We start from the raw sequence: 25,080 nt of genomic DNA, 5'->3' as shown, positions 1-25,080 counted from the left end.
AATGGATTATATTGCATCCCTGTTCAAAATGATTGCAATGTTTGATTCTTCACATCTACATCACTTGTTGCCTCTTTTCTGAGAAGCCTGAATAAGTCAACTCTTTAGGCATTAAATAATAAAGTTAAAAACCCACATTACTGTCAGAAATTGTAGTTAAAAATACAAATGTTCATGAATATTTTTTTGGCAGTGAAACAAATTAAAATCTCACCTATTCTTTAACATTAAGAGTAAATGGAAACCCTTTAGGAATAAAAGGCACCGGCAAGTATTTTATGTGATAACTTGAAATAAATAAAATAAAGAGCACATCTTGGACCACTTATGAAAGTTAAAATAAAATGTTTAATAAAAATACATTTGATAAAATAAAAAACCATTAATTACTAAAACAACAAATCGAGCCCTGAAGAGACCTACAACAGCTGGACAGCTGCTAGGTTTCCTGCTAGGATTATTTGGTCAATGACCATGTGGAAGACCACCTGTATGCATGTGGTGTCTGTGGCAGTGGTGAAGTGGTGATACACAGCCTTGTCATGATTGCTGTTACATGCTGAAAACATGGCAGTGATGTGGCGAGCTCCTGCATCCACGTCACAATCCGCTCCTAGATGGAGGATAAAGGAAGGACACTATTAACAGTTTCTCATATTAGGAGTCGGAACACTACATATGAGACCGTATATAATATTTCAGACAGTATCACTCTTAATGTATATTCCCCAATAAAACAAGTGCAGTACAAGTACACCACTCTCCAATTCATGAACGACTGACAGTTCTAGTATCGTTTTTCTATTGTACCTTTGTAGCACGAAAGATAAAACCTCAAGTGTCTCCCAGAGTGCAGGATTTTCTGACGGAAAAGGTCTGTTTTGTTCATGAACAGAACCTGAAAGAGATCAATTAAGAACAAACAGTGACTTAAAAAGCCAAGAACCTTCTGCTGCCCAATCAGTAGTCTGTACAGGTTGTAAACAATGACTTATGGGTCTTAAATGTAAGCACTTCTGCAGAAATGAAAACTCAATATGAAGTTCGCATTTACTTGGACTACAAATCATTAGGATATTTCTTTCCAGCACCATGCTTCAAGTAAACATTTGCAAACCACTACTTGAAGACTGGATGGAAATGGCTGTGCAAAGTTTATTATTTAGGAAAAAATATACATCTACCTCCATTTGTTACATTATTGATCTACTCTCAGGTAGCCGTTTATCTGACGCCTTGAGTTTCCATAGTATTGTAACCTATTCATGATCACACACACTACAGCTCAGATGCACGCACTCTGGTGGTGAGCACAGCACACTCCGACACCAGGGGGCACTGGAGTTCAGCAGAGAGGTTGGGAGGGGGCGTGAAGTTCAATTTTAACTGGTCATAAATTGTCCAGCTTTTTTGAAGAAAACAGACATTATTACATCCTGGTAAAATTAAATAAAACAATTTTGTTCTCATTCATGCTACCTGTACGAGTGGTGATTTTTTTTCCCTTGTACCACACCAGGTAAAATTATCACTCAATAGCTCAGATCGGCGTCTAGAAAGATGTAGGGTGTGAAAACAATCCCAATCTGGCCTCCCCATCCAACAGTTGCTTATTTAACAGTCTTTGTATAAAGTTTATTTAGCGCTACACACAATCAGAGCAACAGACAAGGTGATGTATTCTGAGTGATGGAAACAAGTCAACAGGAGCGAGTGTTGTGTAGAAAAGTAAATTAAACTTGTGCTGTAGTCCAACAGCAAAATAGTAAGAGTTGATGCCAAAATTGATTCAACAGCTGTTAATCCTCAGTTGCAGCCATCTACACTGTACACAAATTAGGTCTGGCTACGTTCAAATTGCAGGCTTTAACGCTCAAATCCGATTTTTTTTAACCGAAATCTGATTTTTGTTGTTCACATCATTTTAATGCGACCTTCACACTTAACTGAACGATATGCAGCCCTGAAGTGACACAGATGCGCAGAGGAAAACAATGTCACGTAGTGCGTGGCGTTTACAGAAGTATGATGCTTCACATCTAGCAATTTGGAAGTACTTGCACAGTCAAAACTAAGACAATTATACCCAAATGATAAAGAATGAAATTGAGAAAAAGGAGAGCACAAATGTTAAGATGCAGAATTTTAATGTTTGTTTCACTTCTGTGACGTCAAAGTTGGATGAAATGCGACATAACCGTTCTGGGGGGGAGGGGGAAAAAAAACAATTTGGTAGTGTTAGGATGAACATTTAATTCTTCATGCAATCCATTGTCTTTGGTTCATTATTGTGTTATTGCTCAGTAGATTTTATATTTCAGGTCAAATATATTCATGTCTGAATTTTATTCCTAATTTTTTCTGCACTCAAGGGTACCCGCAATCCTCATTTTATATCACAAATGTATTTTTTTTCTCTCTTGGTGGACCACGTGTTTGGAAACAAAGGACATGTGAGAGACCAAGATAGAAGGCTGGGGGTCGTACTTTCTTCTCTTTCAAGAAAGGCCAATAAATTAAAGCAGCCAAGCTAAACTAGCCACTATCACAGAAAAAAAAGGTGGGCTTCTCCCAGCTGATTTTCAGGCTTGCTCGTTCAGCCCCACGGTGCTGCAAAGTACTAGTTCTATCCAGTTCTGTCATTTTCAACCAGAGTGTTGCCTCAAACCACTGAAAGAAAACTACATGAGGGATTTGTCCAGATATAAACAGACTCAGTCTCCGTATGATAGAAGTCAGAATAATCACAGCAGCTGTTAAAACATGCTTGCAGGCAACCACTTAAACTGAAACGGCCTGTTCTACAACTCAATTAGACTTTGTAATGACAGTTCTGTTTGTCAGGTGGGTGCTATCAATATATGCAGTGAGTGGCTCTTCTTCATCAGGCATTACCAGAAGAACCACTCAGTGAACATATTTAGATGGGTTTATGAGTAGAGACAGAAAAAGGAGACGATAAATAAAAACAAAAAAACAAAAAACATCCACAGATCTTCAAGGAACTTATGAATCAGTTCTTGCAAATAAACTTACCAGCGAAGCTCTCTGGAAGAGCGCGTTGGTGCAGATTGATGAAAAAAAATCAAGACTCTCCTCAAGCCGATTCTAATCCCAAAACATAAGTATGTTAAAAAAGCGGGGGGGGGGGGGGGGGGGGGGGGGGGGTTAACAAGTGTTTACATGACAGAAAATAGCATTATGTCATTTGAAATTAGTCTTTAAGTTTCATACCACTGCAGGATCCCCCAAAAGCATCATGTCATAGCTGCTGAGGGCCACAACAAACACCACAGCATGAATACAATCAAAGCAGCTGAGCCACTTCCTCCTCTCACTTCGCTGGCCTCCAACATCATACAATCTGGCAACAAGACAGAAGTTGAGTTTATTCAAAAGCTTAGATTTAGATGAGCTGAAAACAGGAAGCAAGGACAAATGTTTATATGCATGATCCCTATGCTTTAAAGTTTAAAAACTATTAAGCTCCTCAAAAGTCAAGGTCCCAAGGACTCTTCAAACAATTTATATGTAGCTATAGAAACAAAATACCTTCAATGATGATCAAGTATATTAAATTTCAGAAACACAAACATCACAACTGTCACAAAAAACAAACAAACAGGTCTTGAGAGTTAGTCACTTCAAACCATTTCAACATAAGATCTGGCACCCAGATTTTGGGTGTCACAGGTAATGACTTTCCATTTGGACCAGAGAGTCTCCAGGGGCAAGATTACTGTACTTGTATGTCATAAGCAATCAGGCATTTATCCTCTGGGTCAGGAGTGAGTTCTTACAAGTGCAGGGTGGGGGGGACAATAGGTGACAACAGAACTAACAGAAGGAATTTATGCAACACAAACTAAAAATCAGTGGGGCTTGCAGATGTACCCACTGATAGGGATTACCCTGTTCTTTTATTACAACTCTCATAAATAAACTTTGAATTTAACTGTTATAAAAATATTACATTAGATTCAACTTTGTCATTTAGCAGAGTACAGGTACAGAGCCAATGAAATACAGTTGACATCCAACCAGAAGTGAGAAGCAGCATTAGGTACAATATGGTTGTGTAGGCAATAGAGATTAATAACGTATGGTGTATATTTAAATAAACACAGGTTTTCCAGATGACGTGTCTACAGAGATAAATAAATATTCCATTTAACAAAAAGCATTTTATCCAAATTGTTTTATACAACTTGTCACCGCAAAAAAAAAAAAGTTTTGAAGGTTTCATGTGGTTAGCTTGGTAGCACATCTAAAAAAGTAAAGAATTCTACAGTTTTTAATGACGCTATTCTGCAACAGGTATTTATGAAGCCCTGAACTGTATGGATCATTTCATATGGCAATCCATACACATTAGGCAGGGAGCAAAATGCAAGTCTCCCCTGTAAATGGCAGCTCAGACGGGGAATAGGAGATGGGCTTCCAATGATTCACCAAAGACCCCCTTGCCACATTCGAATTAATATTCCTGTTAACCAGACAGAGTGTGGTCATCAATATTTCACAACTGAAGTTGCCTCCCTCGGCTCAGAGATGCACGGCTTTTATCAGGATGTCTGGAAGAGTTGGAAAAGCTCTGTCTCCAGCACCTCCACAGCCCTTGTTCATTTTAATGAACAAGGGTAGCACATTTCTGCACTTTTAACATTTCTTACCGAAAGGTTGTTTTATTAACCCGAAACTGCGTCTCGATGATTCCACGGGTCCTCACTCTGACTCTCAGAACATCCGTCTCAGTGGGAACGTAGGTTGGGCTGATGATTCGACTTATGTTCTCGAAGAAACTGGGGGGACACAGAGAGAGAGAAAATAGGAAACATTAATAAACCCGAGGTCAGATTCTCATCTAATCTAAGTTTTTATTATAGCCCAAAGAAGTCATGTTATAGCCAGTGATTACATGGCAAAGAGCTATTTGGCTTTCAATAGCAGCTTACTTGTGTTTTAACATGCGATGACATAGTTGAATACAACAAGACCATTTTAGTTGTAGGAACATTTATTACTCATTGAAACAACCAAGTTCCGATTTCTTTCGGGCCAGTATCCAGGCACACCAAGATGCAAAATATAATGCAAGAACTCTGAAGCTTTTTTGAGTGTCTATTCAACAGCGATTGTGTTGAGTGGTTGTCCTTCATTTTGTAGGCTGCTGGATCGATTCTAAACTTCTCCAATTTCAATGTTGAGGTATCATTTGCTAAAAAAGTAAACGTATTAGGATTATATGGTCAAAATATGCTGTGTAACTTGAAGTCTTAAAAGGAACCCTGGCTATTAAGACATGTAGGTCTTAAAAGATAAATGTTGGTATCAATTATAACAATGTGATATAAAAAACCTTTTTGATGTCTTCGTTTTAATAAAATTTGAAAATATAATTTAACATGTAGGTCGCCATTGTTGTTTACATTCTGGGTAGTGACGTCAGACGGTGGCTCCTGCTAACCCCCGTACACTGTTTTGACACCAAGAAACAGATCAAAACACAGCTAAACAGGTGACGGCGCACCAGAAACACAGATCAAAACACAGCTACACATTAAGGTGACGGCGCACCTACAAACAAGTAAAAAAAAAAAAAAAAAGAAAAAAAAAGTGCAGCCCCATACAGCATGAACTACAAAAACACCATAAAACTCAGATAGACTAACCGACCACACGTTTCAACTAGCAGATAGCCGATGCTACAATAAAAACCCCAGCCAGATCTGGCGTCATTAAATTAAATAAAGATGTTCTTGCCTATTTGAAGCCAAGTCTGCGCCTCCCGTTTCGTCAAAGTCCCGGGCCAGTCCCCTCAGCCTCTGGTCTGTCATCACCCAGCACCGAAGCCGGTTTTAGGGCGGAGAGGGGTGCCTCCTGCCCACCGGCGTCTCCATTCCGGCGGCAGCGGCGAGAGCGGAGAGCGGATGGCAGTGCGCTGCCGGCTCTAAAGCCCCGGCTACGCCGTAGGCTACGCCGGCGCCGTCTACGCCGTAGGCTACGCCGGCGCCATCTACGCCGTAGGCTACGCCGTAGGCTACGCCGTCTACGCCGGAGCCTAATGCACTGGTAAGATGCGCACGAGATTGATCATTTTTGCAGATCTCCCGTGCATCACAGAACTTTGATCCAGTTTGCCTGAACCGAGACGTCTTATGGGCTCCCTCGTCAGCCTCCACGGCCGGGAGATGCTGCTCATCTATGTTTTGGATACCTGTCCCAGTTAAACTAACGCGGCTTATCTTCCCAGAGCCACCGCTCTACGTCATCGCCCCCAGAATGCATTGCGCAGGTAAAACATGGCGCCTCCCGCAGGTCAAAATATGTGATAAACATTGTAGATTTTTAAAGCAATTAGATTATTTTATGTGTTTCTAACAACATATTTTAGTATAAGAGAACAATTGTGGCTAATTAGGGACTACATGTCTTAATAACCAGGGTTCCTTTTAAGAAATAGTAATAAGGTATCATCTGTGCACAATTATGAAATATAAATGTGCTGCTTTGATTTTCTGTCAAGTGACACTTCTCAGTTTTATATTGTCCGTCTCGTCGTCTTTGTCTGAGGGTACCACCACTTCAAATGCTGATATAACCCTGTCATGATGCTTGTGGCCACCGGGGTCTGAAAATGTCCTACAGTGATGCATTTAGATCTGCAGCATACCCATGATATCCACCCAAAATGTAGGCTCATGTTGCATTCTCTACAGTCAAAACTCATCAGCTTCCTTTTTCATTTATTTAAAATAAAAGAAGCAGAAGCTACTGTAAGTGGTTAAATCAACAGGGATCCCCAAAAAGACACTGCCAGTGTTCTACGATATTTAACATTGCAAGGATATTTGATTTCTTTCTTGCATTCTTAAATTTTTTTCTACCCCTAGGAGGTAAAAAAAAGGCTGCATCATCAGTAGCACAACAGCAAGTTTGCAGTCACAAAACTCTTAATACTTACACATTGCTAACATAAGTAGTACTTCTAAACCTTAGCATGTAATAAAAATGAAAAGACTCAAGTAGACTCAAAAAATTGTTTATAGGGACTTAATGTTCACACTACCAGCTAAATCCAATTTTTAGCATGTCTGATCAATTCAAGTGTTGTGTTAATTTATAATAAATATTGCATGATAAGATTAATTCTGTGTGATCTTGGCCAATACTCCCCCTCCACATGATTTTTACAGAAACCTACACATAGGACAAAACAATGGAGAGATGCTAGAAGTTACAAGAAAATGTTTCTGGCAGCTGTTTCTGCTGGTTTGTCAGTGCAGCGGCATGGACACATGGCCCAGGAGGGTTATCCGTTAACTGATGGATAACTAAGGTATCCTTCACTCCAGCAGACAGCTGCTTGCAACATGTGAATTACAAAAGACATCAGTGCAAATCCAACTAGAATCATGCTTTAAAACATTACAGCTCCCTGTGGCCCAACTACTGAGGAGGGTTATTAAACAACTTATGAACATGAAATTGCCTGTTAAATATTCTTCAATCAGTCTGGTATGAAACACTGGAAGCTCTCAGATTGGATAATGTATGCCCTCTTGTAAAATTACAGCTCTTAAGGATAATGAGCATAATTTACATCCAAATTTATGTTTGTATAGGAGGTGTAAAGTTGTAGACCTCAGTCCAAATTATCATTTTACACCTTGGTAGAATAATTCATCTTAAGAAATGCCTGAATTGGCTGTAGACATTTTATAAAAACCCACTTTACATCATTGAACAACTCCCTTTAATAGAAAATTCCCTTTTAGCAACATTTAAAACTCATGTTGCTGTCAGGGAAGTCATTTTACACATTCAGGCGCCTGGGGAAGTCGAGTGTGTCACGACAGTCTAACCCAACATTCCTGGAGGGAGAAATCAATGTGAGGTCCAGCAGAGTGACAACACAGAAAGAGAGCTAGGAGAGCTTCATATAAGCCCTCAGTGCTCAACTTTATCGAGTTCCAATAATTAATCTGTCGCACCTCCATCTATAAGTCTGGGCATCTGGAGCAGACTTTATCTTGACAGATCAACTCCCTGTTGCCTCAGAGTTAAGAATTCAAACCTCATTTAAAGACAAATGTCTATATATTGATCCCTCTCTCTGTCTATGTATAAATAAAACACAATATTACTTTAAAGACCATTGCAGAATTATATATAGTAAATAGAAATTCCACTCAGATACACTGGCTGCATGTGACTGACAATGAAGAAGTCTAAATTTTCCAACATAAGTCAACAATAATGCAACTCATGAATCCCAGAAAATGTTTCAATATGAGCGACAGAAATTTGTCGGTTCAATTAATCTAGTCAGCAACATATAATACTCAAGTGTGACAGTTTACCAGTAGATTATCCCTGACGCAAGCAGACTGATAGAAATTGAGGAAAAATTAAAAAAAAAAAAAAGTGATGTCGACATGCCACAACACATGCAAAGCTTTTCAGGCTGATGTTTCTTCGCTTAATGTTGCAATTCAGATCATTAACATGGATTTTAGAAGTCATGGTGAAGTTTAAAAGTTAAAATTTATGTTTAACCTAGAGGTGGGCAATCCTCGTCCTCGAGTGCCGGTGTCCTGCATGTTTTACAGTTTTCTCTGCTTTAAACACACTCATTCTAATTAATCATCATCATCATCAGCTTGTCATCAAGGTCTGCTCAATTCTCTCAACGACACAGTCACTTGTATCATGGTGCAATGAAGCAGAGAAATAGCTAAAAGATGCAGGACACCGGCCCTCGAAGACCAGGACTACCCAGCCCTGGTTTAACCACAAGACAGAATGGACTCGGTTGAGGCACCAAAAAATGATGGAAGGAAACTTCTGGAAATCTGGCCTCAAAAACAGGGCTAGAACTAGTAACTCAGAATCACTCACCTGAAGAGGCAATGGCTGAAAATGTGCCTTTTCCCTCCACATTCAACTCTGAAATAATCTATGAATAGTTCTGAAATGAGTGCTTTGAAGAAATCTAAAAAATGACCTCACAAAACTGAGTAATAGTTAAAAAAAAATAACTCAATTTAAAAAACCCAAAAACAAATATTCATGTTTTATAAAAAAATAAAAAAAATAAAAACTGACAAAAATGCCACCACATGCACTTATTTTTCAAGTAGGTGTGTGTTTTTTTTAATGAAGATCCAAACCCCATACCTTCAATTACAAGTTCAGTCTTTTTAATCCATGAATTTTTGTTTGGTTATAAGGAGACAGTTTGTCTCTAATCATGTTTCATCTGTTCCACCCAAATACTCATCCACCTGGATGTCGCTAAACAGTTTTGTTTTTCTTCTTTAAAATGTGGTTCCAATTAAGCCTCTCATTCCACAAATGTCACAAATCATTTCCTGTGGGAGAGTTATTCTCAGCACTGCCTTTGCTGTCGCTCAGTATTGACAAGATGTGACGGCACCCTTCTTTCTGAGCAATTTCCCTTGACATTTCCACCGTTAGTCATAATTGGGGGGGTGTTGTGCAACGTAAATTACTTCAGGTGAGTGTACTCACTAGAGTGCAGAGTCATTGAGCTCAAATTCGTAACCTCTGGCTGCAGCTGCTCTTACGCCTTGGTCGTTCCAAAGGGCACAGAAAGCATGAGCCACAAAAGGAAGCAGCTCCTCTTCATCTCCAAAACACTGGCTGCAGGACAGAATGGAGCGGGCATGTATCTGACCGGGAACAGATATTTATTAAAAACACCCCTATATTTATTTATTTATTAATATACACATACACACACACACACACACACACACACACACCTTAGGTTTTTACCAACATGGTATTAACCATTACTATATATGCAGACAAAGTTTAAAAAAAAAATAAATAAAAAAAAAATAAAAAAGGGAAATCTAATGTTTCCCCCCCCAAAATCTGCAAGAAGTGTCCAGCGAATGTTATCATCAGATGGTAGGAACGTGACATTAAATGCTGTGCAACATCTGTACTTTTATGTCACTCCTGCACACCTAGTAGTAAAGATTAGATCTGTTACATATCATGTGGATAATAAGACCATCCTCCTAGTATTATAAATGTTATCTGATCTCAACGTCTAGCTGAATGTATGATGAATTCAGTATGCTTTAACATCCCTAATACCAGCTCTAAACTAGGTGAATAACGTAATGTATAAATATACTGATACCCTATAATGCACAGCTACAGAGTGACATCTAGTGTAACAAAAAGGTTACAATAAATGCAGACAGAAAAATGACTGAAGACTTTTATATCTCACCTTGTTCTTCTTGTTTGCGAGGTTTATCCGCAGGGTGCCCATCCCTTGGAGAACCGTCTTCATCGAGGTCAAAAGGTTGTCTAAAACGGCAGGCTTTAAAGAAGAACAGGATATTTTATTATTCATCTAAAGAACTGTCAGTGATCCTGAGAAGAACAGTTTCCGGTACCTTGAAAGTAATGAGCTCCTGTTTGGAGAAACCATGAGTATGGATTATCTTTATCTGCTTGACCAATGTACTCTTGCCACTCTCTGCAGTTCCTGGCACACAACACACAGATGCAGTTTCAATTAAAAACAAGAGTATGCGAGTGATCCCAAGTGGGAAGACAGTGGACATACCTAGCATTAGGATTTTGACCACATTCCTCTCAGCCCTGGCTTGCTCACAGAGATCTTGCTCGATTTTAGAGCTCTGCAGTTTGGCCTTTTTACTCTCTTCTGTGATGTCCGGGCACATCCCCATGCAGATCTAGCAGAAAAGTCACAGCTATGTTTGAAAATTGAATGATCCGAGACTATCTGTTTGAATAAAGTGAAATTATCCCCAAATTAGCTCAATATTCCACTATTTCAAAGACGGTTTGAATATCTAGAAGAAGAAAAACTTTGATCTGTAAATAGCTCTGCAAAAAAAAAAAAAAAACAAGTCACTTCTGGAGTCAGACTGGGTACCAAAAGTCTGAGTATTTTGAATGTCTTTATAAAGCAACTCAAATCTGCCCTCGATGACCTAATGATAGAACAATGTAAAAGAAAAGCTTGAAATTTAAATCTTTTCTACCTGCAGCGGGAGTGGCAGTACATTTAAGCAACAAAACATCCCTGCTGTTTGGCCCTTCGAGCTTTTGTCGTTTGTTTCACAGGAGAGACCGCTAATGTTTCAAGGAAAACGTTGTTTGATTATTTGTTTCAATTTCGTGACTGCAAAAAAAAAAACGGACAAATTAATTTGCTTAATTGGAGCCAGGTGCGCGACGCACTTCTTTCAAAATTAAAGCGAACACCGGATTCCCCTTCAAAATAAACGTCATCTATTATTTGACCTATTTGTTGACGTGTAAATTGTAATTTCCTGGCTTTTAACAGTTACTTTGTGGCTCATGCTGTATGTTATAAAATTCAGAAAAGCTAACAAAACAAAAGCTGCTTCAAAACAATTAATTATTGGTAATCGTGTTCAGAATTTAACATTGTGTGTAAATGTGAGCAGCGGTCTACAAATGAATGCATTTATTTTTATTGTTTATTTGCAACCACCTCATAGCTTATATGATACCCATATGGTTCATTTTTGACACACTCATCCATTTCGAGATAGATATTTCTCTTTATGATGCATATGTTTTGGATACTTGGTTACAGGTGTTGCTGCTGTAATATTTCAAATTTTCCCATTTATTAGTGAGACTAATACCTTTTCAAACTTGTGCACCTACACTTATTATTTTGACTGCATAAGTGCATTGACATTGACAATAATATCTTTACAAAGTACACCGCAACTATCCTGATGGTGCACACCAAACAGTCAGAAAATCAAGTGCTGAACACTGAACAGGCCCAACCCTCGTGTCTGGATCACTGTCAGGAGGGGCACCAAAAAGCTAACTCCATGTTTTGTTGAACGGAGGTGATACCCTACCTTTAAAGACACATTTTCTGCTGAAGTGAAAACAAGACATGAAATACCATTTCAGATTATTATTTTATTAGCAATTTCTACAGTATAATGCAACTGGCAGGTGTCAATAACATAGATCATAGCCAACACTCAGTACATTCCAACTTGACATAGAGACATATTCTTAAAATGTTTAGACAATAATGGACCATCTATACAGCAGTTAATGGAGAGTTGGTGAGTAAAATATATATCTACAAAAAAATATAATATTTAAATCCCATTTCATATAGAAACAGAGGTTAAATCATTCAGGACTTCAGTGATAGTTTGAACTCTGCTTTGTGTTCAAGTAAATAACATGTAGCAATAAGTCATATTTCTGTAGTTAGGATATGAAAGGTTAAAGTTTAAACTTTAGTTTTCTTTACACTGTCAATATTTCTAAGGATTGTTGGTTTAAAAAAACAATTGCATTCAATAAGTCAGACTTTAAGGTCTCAACACTGTGCATTTTCAAGTAAAAAAAAACTACTATTAAGAGAAATAGCTCTGATTATTTTTGAGCAGTCAGTGCAGAGTGGAGCAGATTTGGTTATACAGTACATGATGAGTCAGTCAAAGTTTGAACAAAATCCCTCTAGATAAAGTCAGAAGAGAGAAGGAGGTATATTCTCTCTTGACTTTCTAGTGGTGTCAGCATCCTGCAGAGAGCCTGCAGTCACTTTTATAGTACTTAAATACATACAGTATATACACAGGTTGATTAGTTCTGGGGCTAAGCCCATTTTTGGGCTAAAAGCAGCAACAGCCTCAGGAGCAGGAAGTACTGATCATATCACTTCCTTCTTATATAATTAAAGCCTGAACATCTCAGGCCACGTGCTCAGAGCCCATAATAAAAGTCAACATTTTGTTTTTGAAGGCAGAAAAATAAAGTTACTTGTGGAATTTAAACTATAAAGATTTAAAACATCCATCTGAGGATTCGGCAACATCTTTGTTGGTCTTGTATAGATAGTCACCAGATGATGCACAGAAGTCCAGCCTGGTTTCTCTCTGCTGTAAACCCTGCTGTTATTAACCAGGATCGTGTGAAGAGGTCCTATAACATTTACAAAAGAGCTGATTTTACCGTACAGGAGTAGCTATTAACCAGGCTTGTCAGTGTTAGATAGACCCCCCCCCCCCCCCAGTTAGTACTGCCTACAGCACAGCTCGAGCTGGCTCTTTAGTCTTTTCCTCCTCTTGCCGCTTCATGGCTTGGATCACAGCGATCTCTTTGGCCTCTTTATTCTGGTTCCGTGCCTCAAATTGTAATCTGAATTCAAAAAGGAAAAATGTAAACAAGGCAAAGAAGCACATACTTAATACCTAATGTATTACTTATTATTGCAGAAATTAAGCTACAGTATGTATAATTTGAAAACCTTGAAAATATGGCAAGTGTTAAATAACATTTAAATTGAGATATTTGTACCTGTTTTTGATTATCCTCTGCACAATAGCGTCTGTAGTGAGGCTGTTCCCGCTGTCCACCATGCGCAGCATTCCTTTCCTTCTCGGCTCCTGAGTATGAAGCATACATTTACAGAAAATAAATAAATAAATAAAAAACGTCACTGCAGACTCATGAGTGGTTTCAACAACCTGCTTGCACAGGGTGGCAGTCATTTGAGTCTTACAGCATATGGGTCAGATCCATCCTTGTCAGGGTATATTTCTGTCTTCCCATGGCAAACCAGATCCACCTGGAGACACAAAGATACAAGCATGGCAATAAATGTGTATTTCTGAGTGCACCTTTGTGCTGAGTGGTGGTTGTATTGTTTCTACTTACCCTCAAATGATCAAGTAAATCTTTTGTGACTGCAAAGGGGGCGCCAATCACCACCTCTGATACATACTGGGGGGGGGGGGGGGGGGGGCACAGAAAACCATTATTTGGCTATAGCGATATGCACTATGATGTAGTTAGTTAGTTAGTTAGTTAGTTAGTTAGTTAGTTAGTTAGTTAGTTAGTTAGTTAGTTAGTTAGTTAGTTAGTTAGTTGGTTAGTTGGTTAGTTAATCTTTATTTCGGTCAATGATAAGCATAAAAAATCAATAAACAAGATAATTTACAGGTTTTTCTTTGGTCAACATGGTGCTTATTTTGACCCAAAAGGTCTGGGCTTGAAGCATAAAGCTTATCTTATAATATATCTTATAATAATAATAATAATAATAATAATAATAATAATAGCTGTAATAACTGTAATAATAGCTGTAATAACTGTAATAGTAGTAATAGTAATAATAATGATAATAATAATAATAATGATAGCTCTGAAAACAGGAAGTGAAAAGATGCTAAAGAAACCGACAAAACCAATTAGGTTGTCATTTCATCTCATGCATGTGTATTGTGTCTATACATCAAATCCTACATACAATTCATGCATATGTTCATACCGGTACACACACACACAGGCAAACACACACCTACACGCATACATGTGTACATTCTTCTTTGTTTGCTTATTCTGCTTCTATATAAGTGTCCATTACCTTTGCTTTGAATAATAGCTTAAATGCTTTTATTGAGTTTGCTAATTTAAGGTCGTTGTCTAATGAGTTCCACAGTTTTACTCTTAAAACGGATATACATCTACCCTTTGTATTTATTCTTACTGTTGTTGTCTTAAACATTGTTGTTCCCCTAAGGTCGTAAGCCTTATATATTATTACAGTGGTGTTCAGATTAACTATATCTTGCAATTTAAGTGTGCAATGTAAGTGCAATTCAAATTGCTTTTTTTTGTAAAATATAGATGGGTTGGATTATTGATTTATACGTATTCCCCACACTTCCACACAATAGGTAAGGTATGGGAGTAGTAGGGATCTGTATAGTGTTTGTAATGATCTTTTATTTATAATACCTTTCATTCTATATAATATTGCTATTATTTTAGATAATTTTCTTTTTAAGGTATTAATGTATGGCTTCCATGTGAGTTTTTCATCAATAATTATTCCTGTAGTGTGATGTGTGAATAATTCCCAAAGCTGAATAGGAAGTACACACCCGACAAGCCAGGACACTGAGTGTTCTCTCGTGGATGTTCATGATGGGGTAGTTTTTCCCTTTATAACGATTCACCTCCTGAAAGATATGAAAATGACGTGTTAAAAATGACAACAAACGTCTCAGAAGGGGAAAAAAAAGTACAAAGTTTCACCTGATCAAAGTGCAACCCAACTATAATATATGGCTTTTCTGCGAGTTTGTGCACTGCTTCCAAGAAGTCCACATGACCAATGTCTGTCAGTTGTGTCAAGGGAGAGTCTGTTTCACTTTCAAGCAAAATCTCCCCGGGTTGTACAGTTTCCCTGAGGTGCAAAGGCTACAAAACAATGTAAAATACATCCAAAACAAAATCAAATGCAAATGTTTACACTAGAGACCACTATGGAAGTCCGACAGGACCTCACAGAGAAACTTAACCAGGCCATTAACATGCTTTCTGATGAAAAGATGGGAAAATCTGTTGTTTTCAAAAACATCACGTGACTGTGAAATGAGTTTGTAAAAGGATACGGAAGAGGTCAAAGGCTCCTGCTACATAGATGATGGTGTCTCCGGGTTGAGGCTCATGGCCTGAAGCAAACTGAATGATCTTCTGAGAAGTTTGCAGGAACTGAGACACCCCAGTCCAGGGACTATGGCCCTTCTGACCACGTGAACGCCCCACCAAAAAACAAAACAAGAAACAAGCAAAATAAGTGAATTTGGTGGAATAGCAATCAAACAGATGCCCTTCATTATTTTCACATGACCAGAATGAATCTTTACGCTACATGACCGCCCCCTAGTGGTGCAAGAAGTGACGCCACCTTTCCAGAGAACCAAACTCGCAAGTTGGCACCTTCAAATGAAAAATTTATTTATTCAATTCCTTGCCAGATTAATTGCATTACTCTTCTTGTTTTAAATGTTGAAAAGGGAAGAGACCCTCAGCTGCCTGCAAGTCAAAGCTTGTTGGCTCTGAGTTACTCTTCCCATCCGGGAACAGAAGCGACATTCACTGTTTTCTGGCAAAACCCACTACATAACTGCTACGTGGGTCCTACATAAAGGCCTTTTACTTAATACTGGTTGACATTTGGCCCAAACAGCAACTTGAATAGCAAAACAGTTGAAGAAGAGGAAGCTAAAGTATTTTCTTCTAAAGAGCCACAATGATGGCCTTGTCTGCAAACGTTTTTGATTCAATTTTACATGTAACCTGGGTAAAACGAATCAGACTTTACCTTTCCAAAGTTGTCTGTGTGTTGTTTATAGTCTGAACTGTCCTGAAAATAAAACAGGAGAAAACAGGGTTAATTCTCTGAAAATAAATCACATTAAGAGAATTTGATGATACACACAATGTTGCTGTGGTGTGCTTTGGTCATCAGGAGCATCCTGCCGACCAGGTCTGTGGTTGAAACTCCCTGGGTCCTCTTACACTCCCTAAAATGACATGATACACTGATGTCACTCAAACAGGTACCCAACAGCCCCCCCTGACTGTTTGTATCCCCTTCTGCACATTTGATTAGAAAAGCTCACCTGTAGCGCCCCGACTTCTTCACCTCTTCGTATGTATCTTTTCCATCCACAGTTAGAGTTATGTCATCTGAAACGACAGCATACACGATCCCCGCAGTGATTCAATGAGGTTTATTTTTTGTGTTGTGTCTGAACAAGTACGCAGGGTGATGACGTTACCTCCGTGAACGCAGAAGTCACAGTTGTACTTGTCGAGGGTCTCGAGAGTGGTGACATAAGGAGCTCCTTCCACGACCTCATCCACCCATTTTATGGCCCGCACCATCTTATATCTTTCTTCCTGAGTGAAAACCGGCGGACCCTTGTGCTTTGCAATCTCACCTTGGAAAAAATAAAATATTGAAATGAAAAGAACACAGAGAAGGACATTTGTTTGAATGCCATGAACAGTGCACCATCTTCAACACTGAGACATTGAATTATTATTTCAGGAAGTGGCAAGGCTGCTGACATATCTGCTAAGTATTCTGGGTTTTTACAATGTTGCAATTCCTGAATGTGTCACATGAGGGTGATGCACAGATGAGCCAACCAGAGTTTTCTAATTCTGGTCAGACACTCAACCTCTGCCCACTAATCTGCAGTGTTCAACACAGTAGGAGAGATGTGGTATTTTATTGATAACATCCAGTTAATTTCTTAGATGGCAGATGTTTAGAATCAATATTTAAAGTGACCACTGTATAAGCTCTTTTGACTGAGCCATTGTGTATTCAGCAAAAATGAAGCAAAAAAGAAATAATTAAGTGTTTATTTATGATTATACATGATTATATGATATATGATTATACAGCTTGGAGATCCTGCAATAACCTGAAGTTGTTAGCTTTTTCTATGCTGCAGTGCAGACATTCACGTGTGTGCAAAGACACTGAGCATATGAGCACATAATTGAAGTGTGACATAACATCAAAATATAAACTTTATCCATAATGTTCTTACTGTCTGTGTGCACTCCGACAATGAGGTAATCTCCCATGGCTTTGGCCTGCCGCAGCTGGTTGGAGTGGCCATAGTGCACCATGTCGTAGCTGTGGAGGAAAAACACGACAGGATTTGAACCTTTAGAAATGTTACATGTAGCAGCAGCCGCAGGGATTGCATTTGGATCTCTGTCTGCAGAAGTCAAAGGAATACTAAAGATTTCATGCATATGTCAATCAAATCCTTTACTGTATACGCTATTCTTGACAACATCAAGAATCATCCTCTAAGATGTGTAGCTGTAACGTCCAAAAAGCATTAAGTTTACGATCCGGTTCATATTTGAACTGTTCTTTCATGAACCCATAAATGAAACCTGGGCGCTGCATTTGATACGTAGAATATATGAAGATAAAAAAGAGATAGTTAAAGTGTGTTCTCCCCTCCCTCGCATCTCCTGCTAGGCTATGATACCATCTGTATTTAATTAGATTAGCACAGATATGAGACGGAGATTGTAACGCAGCATAGTAACTGAACAGATGGGTATTAGCCTCCCATCACTGTCACTAATGACAACTGCTCCTGGCGTCCCGATATTCCTTTTGGATTTTTTTTTTATTTCACTGTACAAGTTACAACGAGTGATGCAATCAAAAAATTTATAAAACTCTGACTTTTTTAGTGAATTTTAACAGTTTTTTTGTCGGGTTGGGGGGGGATTTGCTCCTTTAAGTCTTGTATCTATTATTTATGTATTTTTCTTCTTCAATCTTTAGTTTCTTAGTTTGATAAGTGGTTGATTAACTATCTTTACGCATTGGAGCAGAGCTTGAAAAGGACATGGAGCTGCACAAGTTGCAGCAGCTCTGCTCATATTTTTTTGTGTTTTTCTTTGCAACATCTTGAGATTTTCTGCAGGGATGGTTTTCTCTTACATTAAAACACTGATTATTGAAACATTTTTCTACCTTCGTTTGGATGCTCTGCTGGTAATTCTGCCTCAACATTTATTATGATGAGTAACCATGACAACATGACGTTGTGTAAATTAAAGAGCAGCTGACTGAGATTTTTAAAACCCAAGGGATGCTTAAGCCAGAAGTGAATGTGGATATTGAAAAAAAAAATGTTCGAGAAAAGACACTGAGACAGTTGAACTGGAGTAAAACGGAACCAAGAAAGTGTAAGTCGAAGCCATTCCTTCCCTGAATTGTGACTGAAGAAGATCACTTAACATAAAATGGGAGTGTTTAAAGCACTAATGAAGAGAAAGTGAGACGAGTGGGCATTAAGCACTCATCTATAATCAGCTTTAATAGAGAAAGACAGAGACTGCAAACAGAGCAGCGAGGCGAAAACGAGGAAGGCAGTTACTGTGAAGGAGCATCTCTGCACTCCAGATATTCAGCTGCTGCCTTTCTTTCTTCTTTTGGACCTGCTAATGTTGCATCTGCAATGACCCCAGTTGTTGCCAGGCAACAACACGCCACTTAAAGGCATACTCTTAACATTTCTTCCACCCATCTCTTTTTCTGTTTTACCTACAATTTTCCAATAGTTTATCAACTAATTATACTTTTTTCATATTTATTCTTGACTTATACACTGCAGGAACATATAACAATTCAATTCTAAAAACAACTACAGGAGAACAACAGTTGCCCTGGTAAATTATGAAGCAGGTAACAGCAGTAACAGAAGCCTGTGATGTTTTCATTCCCTGGCTATGCAAAGACAGGCAAGCATCTGCAACTTAACGCAGAGTCACTATACAAGTCCTGGCTGCAGAAGGAATTCCTCAGCACTTTTGCCATTTAAAAGACATAACAGAGAACTAAAATGTGCTTTCATGTCATCATTATGAGTTAAAAGAGGATTGTAGCTGCTCCGAGGGCGTCTTGTACGATTGAAATGGGATCCTTGTGTGCCGCATCTAAGGGGACAGATCAAGCCAAGAAGAGTGCTCTGAGGAGGATTTTGGAGGTGAATGAAAAGAGATGAGAACTTGGAACCCGAGACGGAGTTACGTAACACCAGGAGGCTGCTACGAGCAAGATGACCGTGTTCCTGTTGCATTTGTTACCAGGGAGAGAGATCATGAACTTATCATTGTGCCATGATGAAATATTAATTAGTGAAGCCTGTCAGCAGACACCCCAAACAGAACCTCAGTTTCTTGAGGTAGAAAGTAAAGGACAGCAGTAGATGGGCAAGGACAATAAGCCCGAGTTTCACAGACGAGATGAGCAGAGCCGAGTAGGTACTAGTGGAAAAGCGCCATAAGGCTTTAAAAAGAGTTTACACAATACCGCAGCACATACTGGAAGTGGACTTTACTCTTTTCCTGAGTGGTGCTTTTGTAGCAGCTGATCTTTAAACCCTGTCATGAGCAGCAAGTCTCTTTGTGCCTGTGAGAAACACTCTCCCCTTGGAATTTTCTTCTCACACTGCTGGCGAAGCAGGATGCCAGGAAGAGTTCGTCGGCGTTCAGTACAGGGCTTCGGGGGAACAATGCGCTCAGTGACAGGCACCGCAGCGCGGTCCACAGCAGCCTGAGGAGGTGTGGGCCAGAGGGGTTAGAGGGGTCCATTGCACGAGTCCTGTTGACATTGGCTCTCTTTGCATGCTCATCCCACCGGTTAATATTCTGGCATCCCAAATATTCTGCAACATACCATCAAACCACAGATGCACAGGCACACATAAATGGCAGGAATTCGACTAGAAAAAGCAACCGTAATCCTCGCCTTCATGCGCAGAAACTCAAAAAATCTTTTATGCCGCTGCAGCGTTGCTCTTTCCCCCAGAGGAGGTTATTATCTAACCTGCTCATTATTTTCTTGGTTAAAATATCAGAGAACCGCTTGCTTGCTTCATTCGGCGAACAATTAAAAACGCAAATAAACTGAACTCATGGGCACAGATGACACCAACAAAGATCAAATCCACACACTGGAGAAGATGGAACAACTCAGCATCAGCATCATCCTTGTTCTGTTTATCGACCTGACGGCTATCGTTTGCCATCAAGTCGATACACTAGTGCCCAAAATGAATTTTCCTGTTTACATTTGGTAACCTGCAGATATCAGTGCCAACAAAAAAACAACTGTGCACACATTGGTCTGTGAACACGGGAAAAGCTGTCTCTCAATGACTGCGTAACCTTTCCATTAAAACCTTCTGCAAGGTGAAATATGAGTATGGATAGAAGGGAAAGTGCAGTTTGTTTCTTGACATTTTGGTGAAATTACCTTTTACGGTCAGTCATAGATCAAAAGATCGGCTCTGTGGGCCAGCTCATCAATGATACACTAAAAGTACACTAACATATAACATGCATGCTAGGTAAATTGATCATTCTAAATTGCCCGTAGGTGTGAGTGTGAGTGTGTCTGGTTGTTTGTGGGGACTGCGGGTGGAAACTAGCATTACTGCTAAACCCGGTGTATTCACACTGCGTAATGTAGTGTGCATTAATATGCATTGTCCCGTCTAAATAAACTTTGAAACTGAAACTGAAGTGAGACTTAAGCCTGAATTATGGTTCTGCGTTAAATCGACGCAGAGATTACGCCGTAAGGTACGCGGCGACGTGCAACGTACAGTGCGTGTCGCAGCGTACCCTACGCCGTAGGCTCTGCATTGGTGTAACGCGGAACCATAAATCAGCCTTAAGATGGTATGTTCAGACCCTAGATCCATCCAAGTTTATAATTCCTGTTGGATTCGTTCATGAATGCTGTTCAGTTATTACTGAGATGGATTATTGCATTGGACATTCATGCACTTGTGTAAGAAAAATATGTCTGTTAAGTACATAAATGTGCACAAAACGAGAGCGTTCATGAAAAGTAGGGCCAATTTCACAACTCGGATAAGTCATTTCCAAACATGAAGATTAACATGATCTGCAAATAAGTGGCAGTGAGCATTAAAGCAGAGAAGTGGTGCAATCAAATCTCATTTTTGCTTCAGTCCATTGCCATTGCTAGTGAATTTAAGACCTGAACTTGCTTGGTCAGCCTTTGCTGGTGCTATCACATCAGTGTTACGTTCAAGACTCCTCCCGACTATTTCCAAGCCCCTTGTCAAGTACAGCATTACTTTTTTTTTATTGTCATGTTACATCATGCTGAAAGAAGACATTTAGGTCCAGGGGTGGCTCCGCAGTGGCCTAAAGTGTCTGGGTTAAAGATTAGAAAGTTGAGGTTTGAGTTCAAACCCAGGAATGCGAAGGTGTCTCTGTTTTACATTCAAACAAGTACCTTAATGAAAGGTGATTGTGCTCTCAGCACAAGTTCTGATAATGCTTTTGTTTGGTGTCATTATGGAAGTGTGACCGTTCCCAGAAAAGTTTAGATCTTTGTCTTCAGTTCTTTAATTACATCTTGACCAAACTAGCAATTGAAGCACGGGCATAACCAGCAGCTAGTGAATGGTTCATATCGGTTTATCAATGGAAAATGTGAATTATTCAGACAGCCGGGCATCCAGTGATTGACATACAGTTAGTCCAAACTCTAACGACAACAGAGTTTATGATTTGCCAATTCTACCCCATCACGGTGGATTTGGAACAAACTAATCGAGATATTATCAAAAGAGTTTTCACAAAAATATGGCATTTAAGATTTATGAATTACAGTTGTTCTGAGCAAAATATCTCCATTTTCAGGGGCTCAAAGTATGTGGGTTGGCTGAAAAAAAGTAAACTGGCCGGAAAAAGATAAATGTCTGGATCTGGATCTGGATATCAGGAACAGAGTTGGCATTTGGTAGCTGTGTTACAGGAGCTATCAGTAGGAAGTCCAAGGAGATCTTAGTGCAGGTGGAAGAGGCTACGATTAGCCTAAAACAAACAACAAACATGTAAGATCGATAACAAAGACCTTAGATGCGGCCAAATCAACACCTTTGAAAAAGATTATGATTATCCTTGATGACGGAGAACACAGTCACAACATCAACAAAGGTCCAGAATACTCTGGGGAAGGTTGGTGTATCATTGCAAAAACCTACGGTTAGTAAACATCTTCATGAATATAACTACGGAGGGTTTACAACGAGTCGTCAGCTATACTTGAAAAACCAGATCAGACTTTGAAAAATTTGGAGAAGGAAAAGAAAATCGTTCTTGATCCAAAGCATACCAAATCATGTGTGAAACATGGTGGTGGCAGTGTGATGGTACAGGCATGCATGGCACCCAATGGAACCGTCTCCTGAGGGTTTATTGATGCTGTGACTGCTGAGAGATGTAAGATGAATTCTGCCTATAATCTGTACATGTTCAACCAAATACTATGTGATGACACTTTTTACAGTTGGATAATTACCCTAAACATAAAGACACCCGAGACTTTCTTTTTTAACTTAAAAAAATCCCAGAAACAAGCAGCAACTGACTTTGCTTACATTGCTGAAAAGGGTTGAAGTCCCTTAAATTAAAGATAGAACTTTAGCTTTTGATCACATCTTTAGTGTCTAATTTCCAAACCAACGTGGTGTTTCATAAAGGTAAAACCATTGAATATCTCAGATTATCCAAATACTTCTGTGTGTTTAAGTGTCTAACTTAGCTTTTTTAATTTGTTTTCTTTTGCTTTGATTATATAAATAAATAGTTGAAACTGAATATAGTACACACTAATTCACATTCAGTCAACATTTAATTGTTGGCTGGCTTTATTTGAGGTATAACTATTTTCGTAAATCGACAAGACGTGTACGTTTTCATACAGAGGCAGAGGGGAGAACAACTCATGGCTGTTTTAGTCAGAAAAACAACTGACTGTTTTCTTGAACACCAAAGAAAAATAGCTGGACACATAAAGTCCGAAACAATTCTAGCTATTCTTGTAATCCAGCAGAATTTATTTTCACTTTTAATGTCCCACTGACCGACATTTGCACACATTAACAGCAGCAACAGATAAAACTAACTTGTGGTGTTGGCTGGTAATAATAACGCATTAAAGCATGTTTTAAAAGAAAGAGAGGTGTCCATTTATCTCCTAATGCCATTCACTAATGGCCTCAGAAAGCTTGTAGATTTTGTACAGAAGTGAGCTAGGATAGTAGCAAGAAAGATCAAATTTGCCCTCACATTATTATGTAATAGCTGTCTACTACAATGGAAAATCCAAACCAGGATGCCCCAGAGATATCCTTACAGAGATATAGTGTAAGGTTATATATATATAGGTTATTGGTATGTATGTAATATATATATATATATATATATATATATATATATATATATATATATATATATATATATATATATATATATATATATATATATATATATATATATATATGTGGATTAACCTTGAATAAGGTTTGTTTGAATAAGGTGGTTCAACTCCTTGAGGATATTCTGTTAAAAGTTGTTCTTTTGCTGAGCTGATGGTGATGCTGCAGAGGGCCCGTCCCGGTGTCAGGTGAAGAGATGGCACGTTTATTTTTACAAAATCGCCGCATTACAAAGGGTGATGAAGACACATCTGTAGGACCTAGTCACATAGAAAAAAATCCGATAAGCAACTCACCAGCCATCGCACCACACACGGATTCTCCTCCTCCTCTTCTCGGGACTGCAGGCTGCAGCGCCCGGGGTCGCTGCTGCGTCTTTGGGGGCTGCCGCGCTCACTTGGTGGTGATGATGGCCGTTCTTGATCATCCTGACCTGCGGAGGAATATCTACAGAAGTGCCCCTTCCAGCCACGGACAGACTCTTTTAGCCACAAGCGTTTGCTGCGCGGTGTCAGGTGTGCGTGCGTGCGCCGTCTCGGTGCAGGACCGTCGGGTTCTGTGTCAGCAGCAGCGGCAGGGGCGGCAGGAGCGGCAGGGGCGGCAGGAGCGGCAGGAGCGGCAGCGGTGGCGCGGTGCGTCAAGTTGGCCAAAGAACGCAGATGACACCAGAAGGAAGACGGTACCGCGCTGTAAATATACCCCATACGCAGTTCACGCGAGCCTTATTTTGAAAAGTCTCAATTGAGCTAAGTATTTGTTACTTGACAGAGGCAGGGTGGTCCGATGAAGAGCCGGTGTGCGCAACCAGGACGTTGTTGTTACATAACAGAGATGGTTTTCCTCTGTCACGTGACCTTGTCTGGATCCAGCAGTCCCCTTACTGGCAGCTAATAAAACGCCGAGGAGGAAAATACTAGTAACACACATATAACATATATTATGACGGGATCAAGGTATAGCTTACTATTGGAATTTGAGAATAAATACTTTAGAAGTGTGATGAAATGTGTGTTAACAGACAATAGGAACAGCTCCAATTAATATTATTGGAATATTCCAAACAAACCAACATAGAACAACGTCACGTGGTATAACCTATTATTACCTAATGATAATAATAGTAATAAACTACTACTACTATTCCAACTGATACTACTACTACTACTACTACTACTACTACTACTACTACTACTACTAATAATAATAATAATAATAATAATAATAATAATAATAATAATAATAATAATAATAATAATAATAATCACTTAGGTAGAGCACTGGGTGATAAAATGGGGAAAAAAAACTGGGATAAAAATATTTAAAAAAAATAAATAATAATATGCATCCATCCATCCATCTATCTATCCATTTTTTATATCCGTTTTATCCTTTGCAGGGTCACGAG

At 39.1% G+C, this 25,080-nt stretch overlaps 2 protein-coding genes across 2 annotated transcripts; both read right to left on the bottom strand.

Annotated features, from left to right (window-relative positions):
* Positions 1–419: 419 nt before the first annotated feature.
* Positions 420–11,093, bottom strand: LOC133422275 (guanine nucleotide-binding protein G(o) subunit alpha-like). The gene is made up of 10 exons (XM_061712226.1): positions 11,055–11,093; positions 10,613–10,742; positions 10,440–10,531; positions 10,271–10,363; positions 9,535–9,695; positions 4,674–4,802; positions 3,235–3,364; positions 3,037–3,108; positions 811–898; positions 420–613 (listed from the first exon to the last, which is right to left on the bottom strand). The coding sequence occupies exons 1-10, from the start codon at positions 11,091–11,093 to the stop codon at positions 420–422; spliced, it is 1,128 nt and encodes a 375-aa protein (XP_061568210.1).
* An 877-nt stretch (positions 11,094–11,970) lies between these two features.
* LOC133421696 (ethanolamine-phosphate cytidylyltransferase-like) lies at positions 11,971–24,370 on the bottom strand. The gene is made up of 13 exons (XM_061711418.1): positions 23,972–24,370; positions 17,433–17,521; positions 16,650–16,811; positions 16,491–16,557; positions 16,307–16,391; positions 16,190–16,231; positions 15,477–15,609; positions 15,118–15,200; positions 14,964–15,041; positions 13,735–13,800; positions 13,580–13,645; positions 13,375–13,463; positions 11,971–13,215 (listed from the first exon to the last, which is right to left on the bottom strand). Exons 1-13 carry the CDS (start codon positions 24,100–24,102, stop codon positions 13,101–13,103), a joined length of 1,206 nt encoding a protein of 401 aa, XP_061567402.1. The 5' UTR covers positions 24,103–24,370; the 3' UTR covers positions 11,971–13,100.
* Between the last annotated feature and the right edge of the window lie 710 nt (positions 24,371–25,080).

This window comes from Cololabis saira, chromosome 21, assembly GCF_033807715.1.
Source record: "Cololabis saira isolate AMF1-May2022 chromosome 21, fColSai1.1, whole genome shotgun sequence".
NCBI classification, from domain to species: Eukaryota; Metazoa; Chordata; class Actinopteri; order Beloniformes; family Belonidae; genus Cololabis; species Cololabis saira.
Note: the sequence above shows the minus strand (reverse complement) of the source record. Positions and strands in the feature narration are given on the sequence as shown.

Bases quoted from the DNA above. Each gene is read 5' to 3' on its own strand.
- LOC133422275 (XM_061712226.1), bottom strand. From the start codon at position 11,093: ATGTTTTGTTGCTTAAATGTACTGCCACTCCCGCTGCAG. The intron at 3,109-3,234 runs GTATGAAACTTA...TTTTGGGATTAG, and splicing joins TTTTGGGGGATCCTGCAGTG to AATCGGCTTGAGGAGAGTCT. The intron at 899-3,036 runs GTAAGTTTATTT...GATCTCTTTCAG, and splicing joins TCTTCCAGAGAGCTTCGCTG to GTTCTGTTCATGAACAAAAC.
- LOC133421696 (XM_061711418.1), bottom strand. From the start codon at position 24,102: ATGATCAAGAACGGCCATCATCACCACCAAGTGAGCGCGGCAGCCCCC. The intron at 15,610-16,189 runs GTAAAGTCTGAT...TCACGTGGTCAG, and splicing joins ACACAGACAACTTTGGAAAG to AAGGGCCATAGTCCCTGGAC. The intron at 13,464-13,579 runs GTAAGACTCAAA...CTTCATACTCAG, and splicing joins ATGGATCTGACCCATATGCT to GAGCCGAGAAGGAAAGGAAT.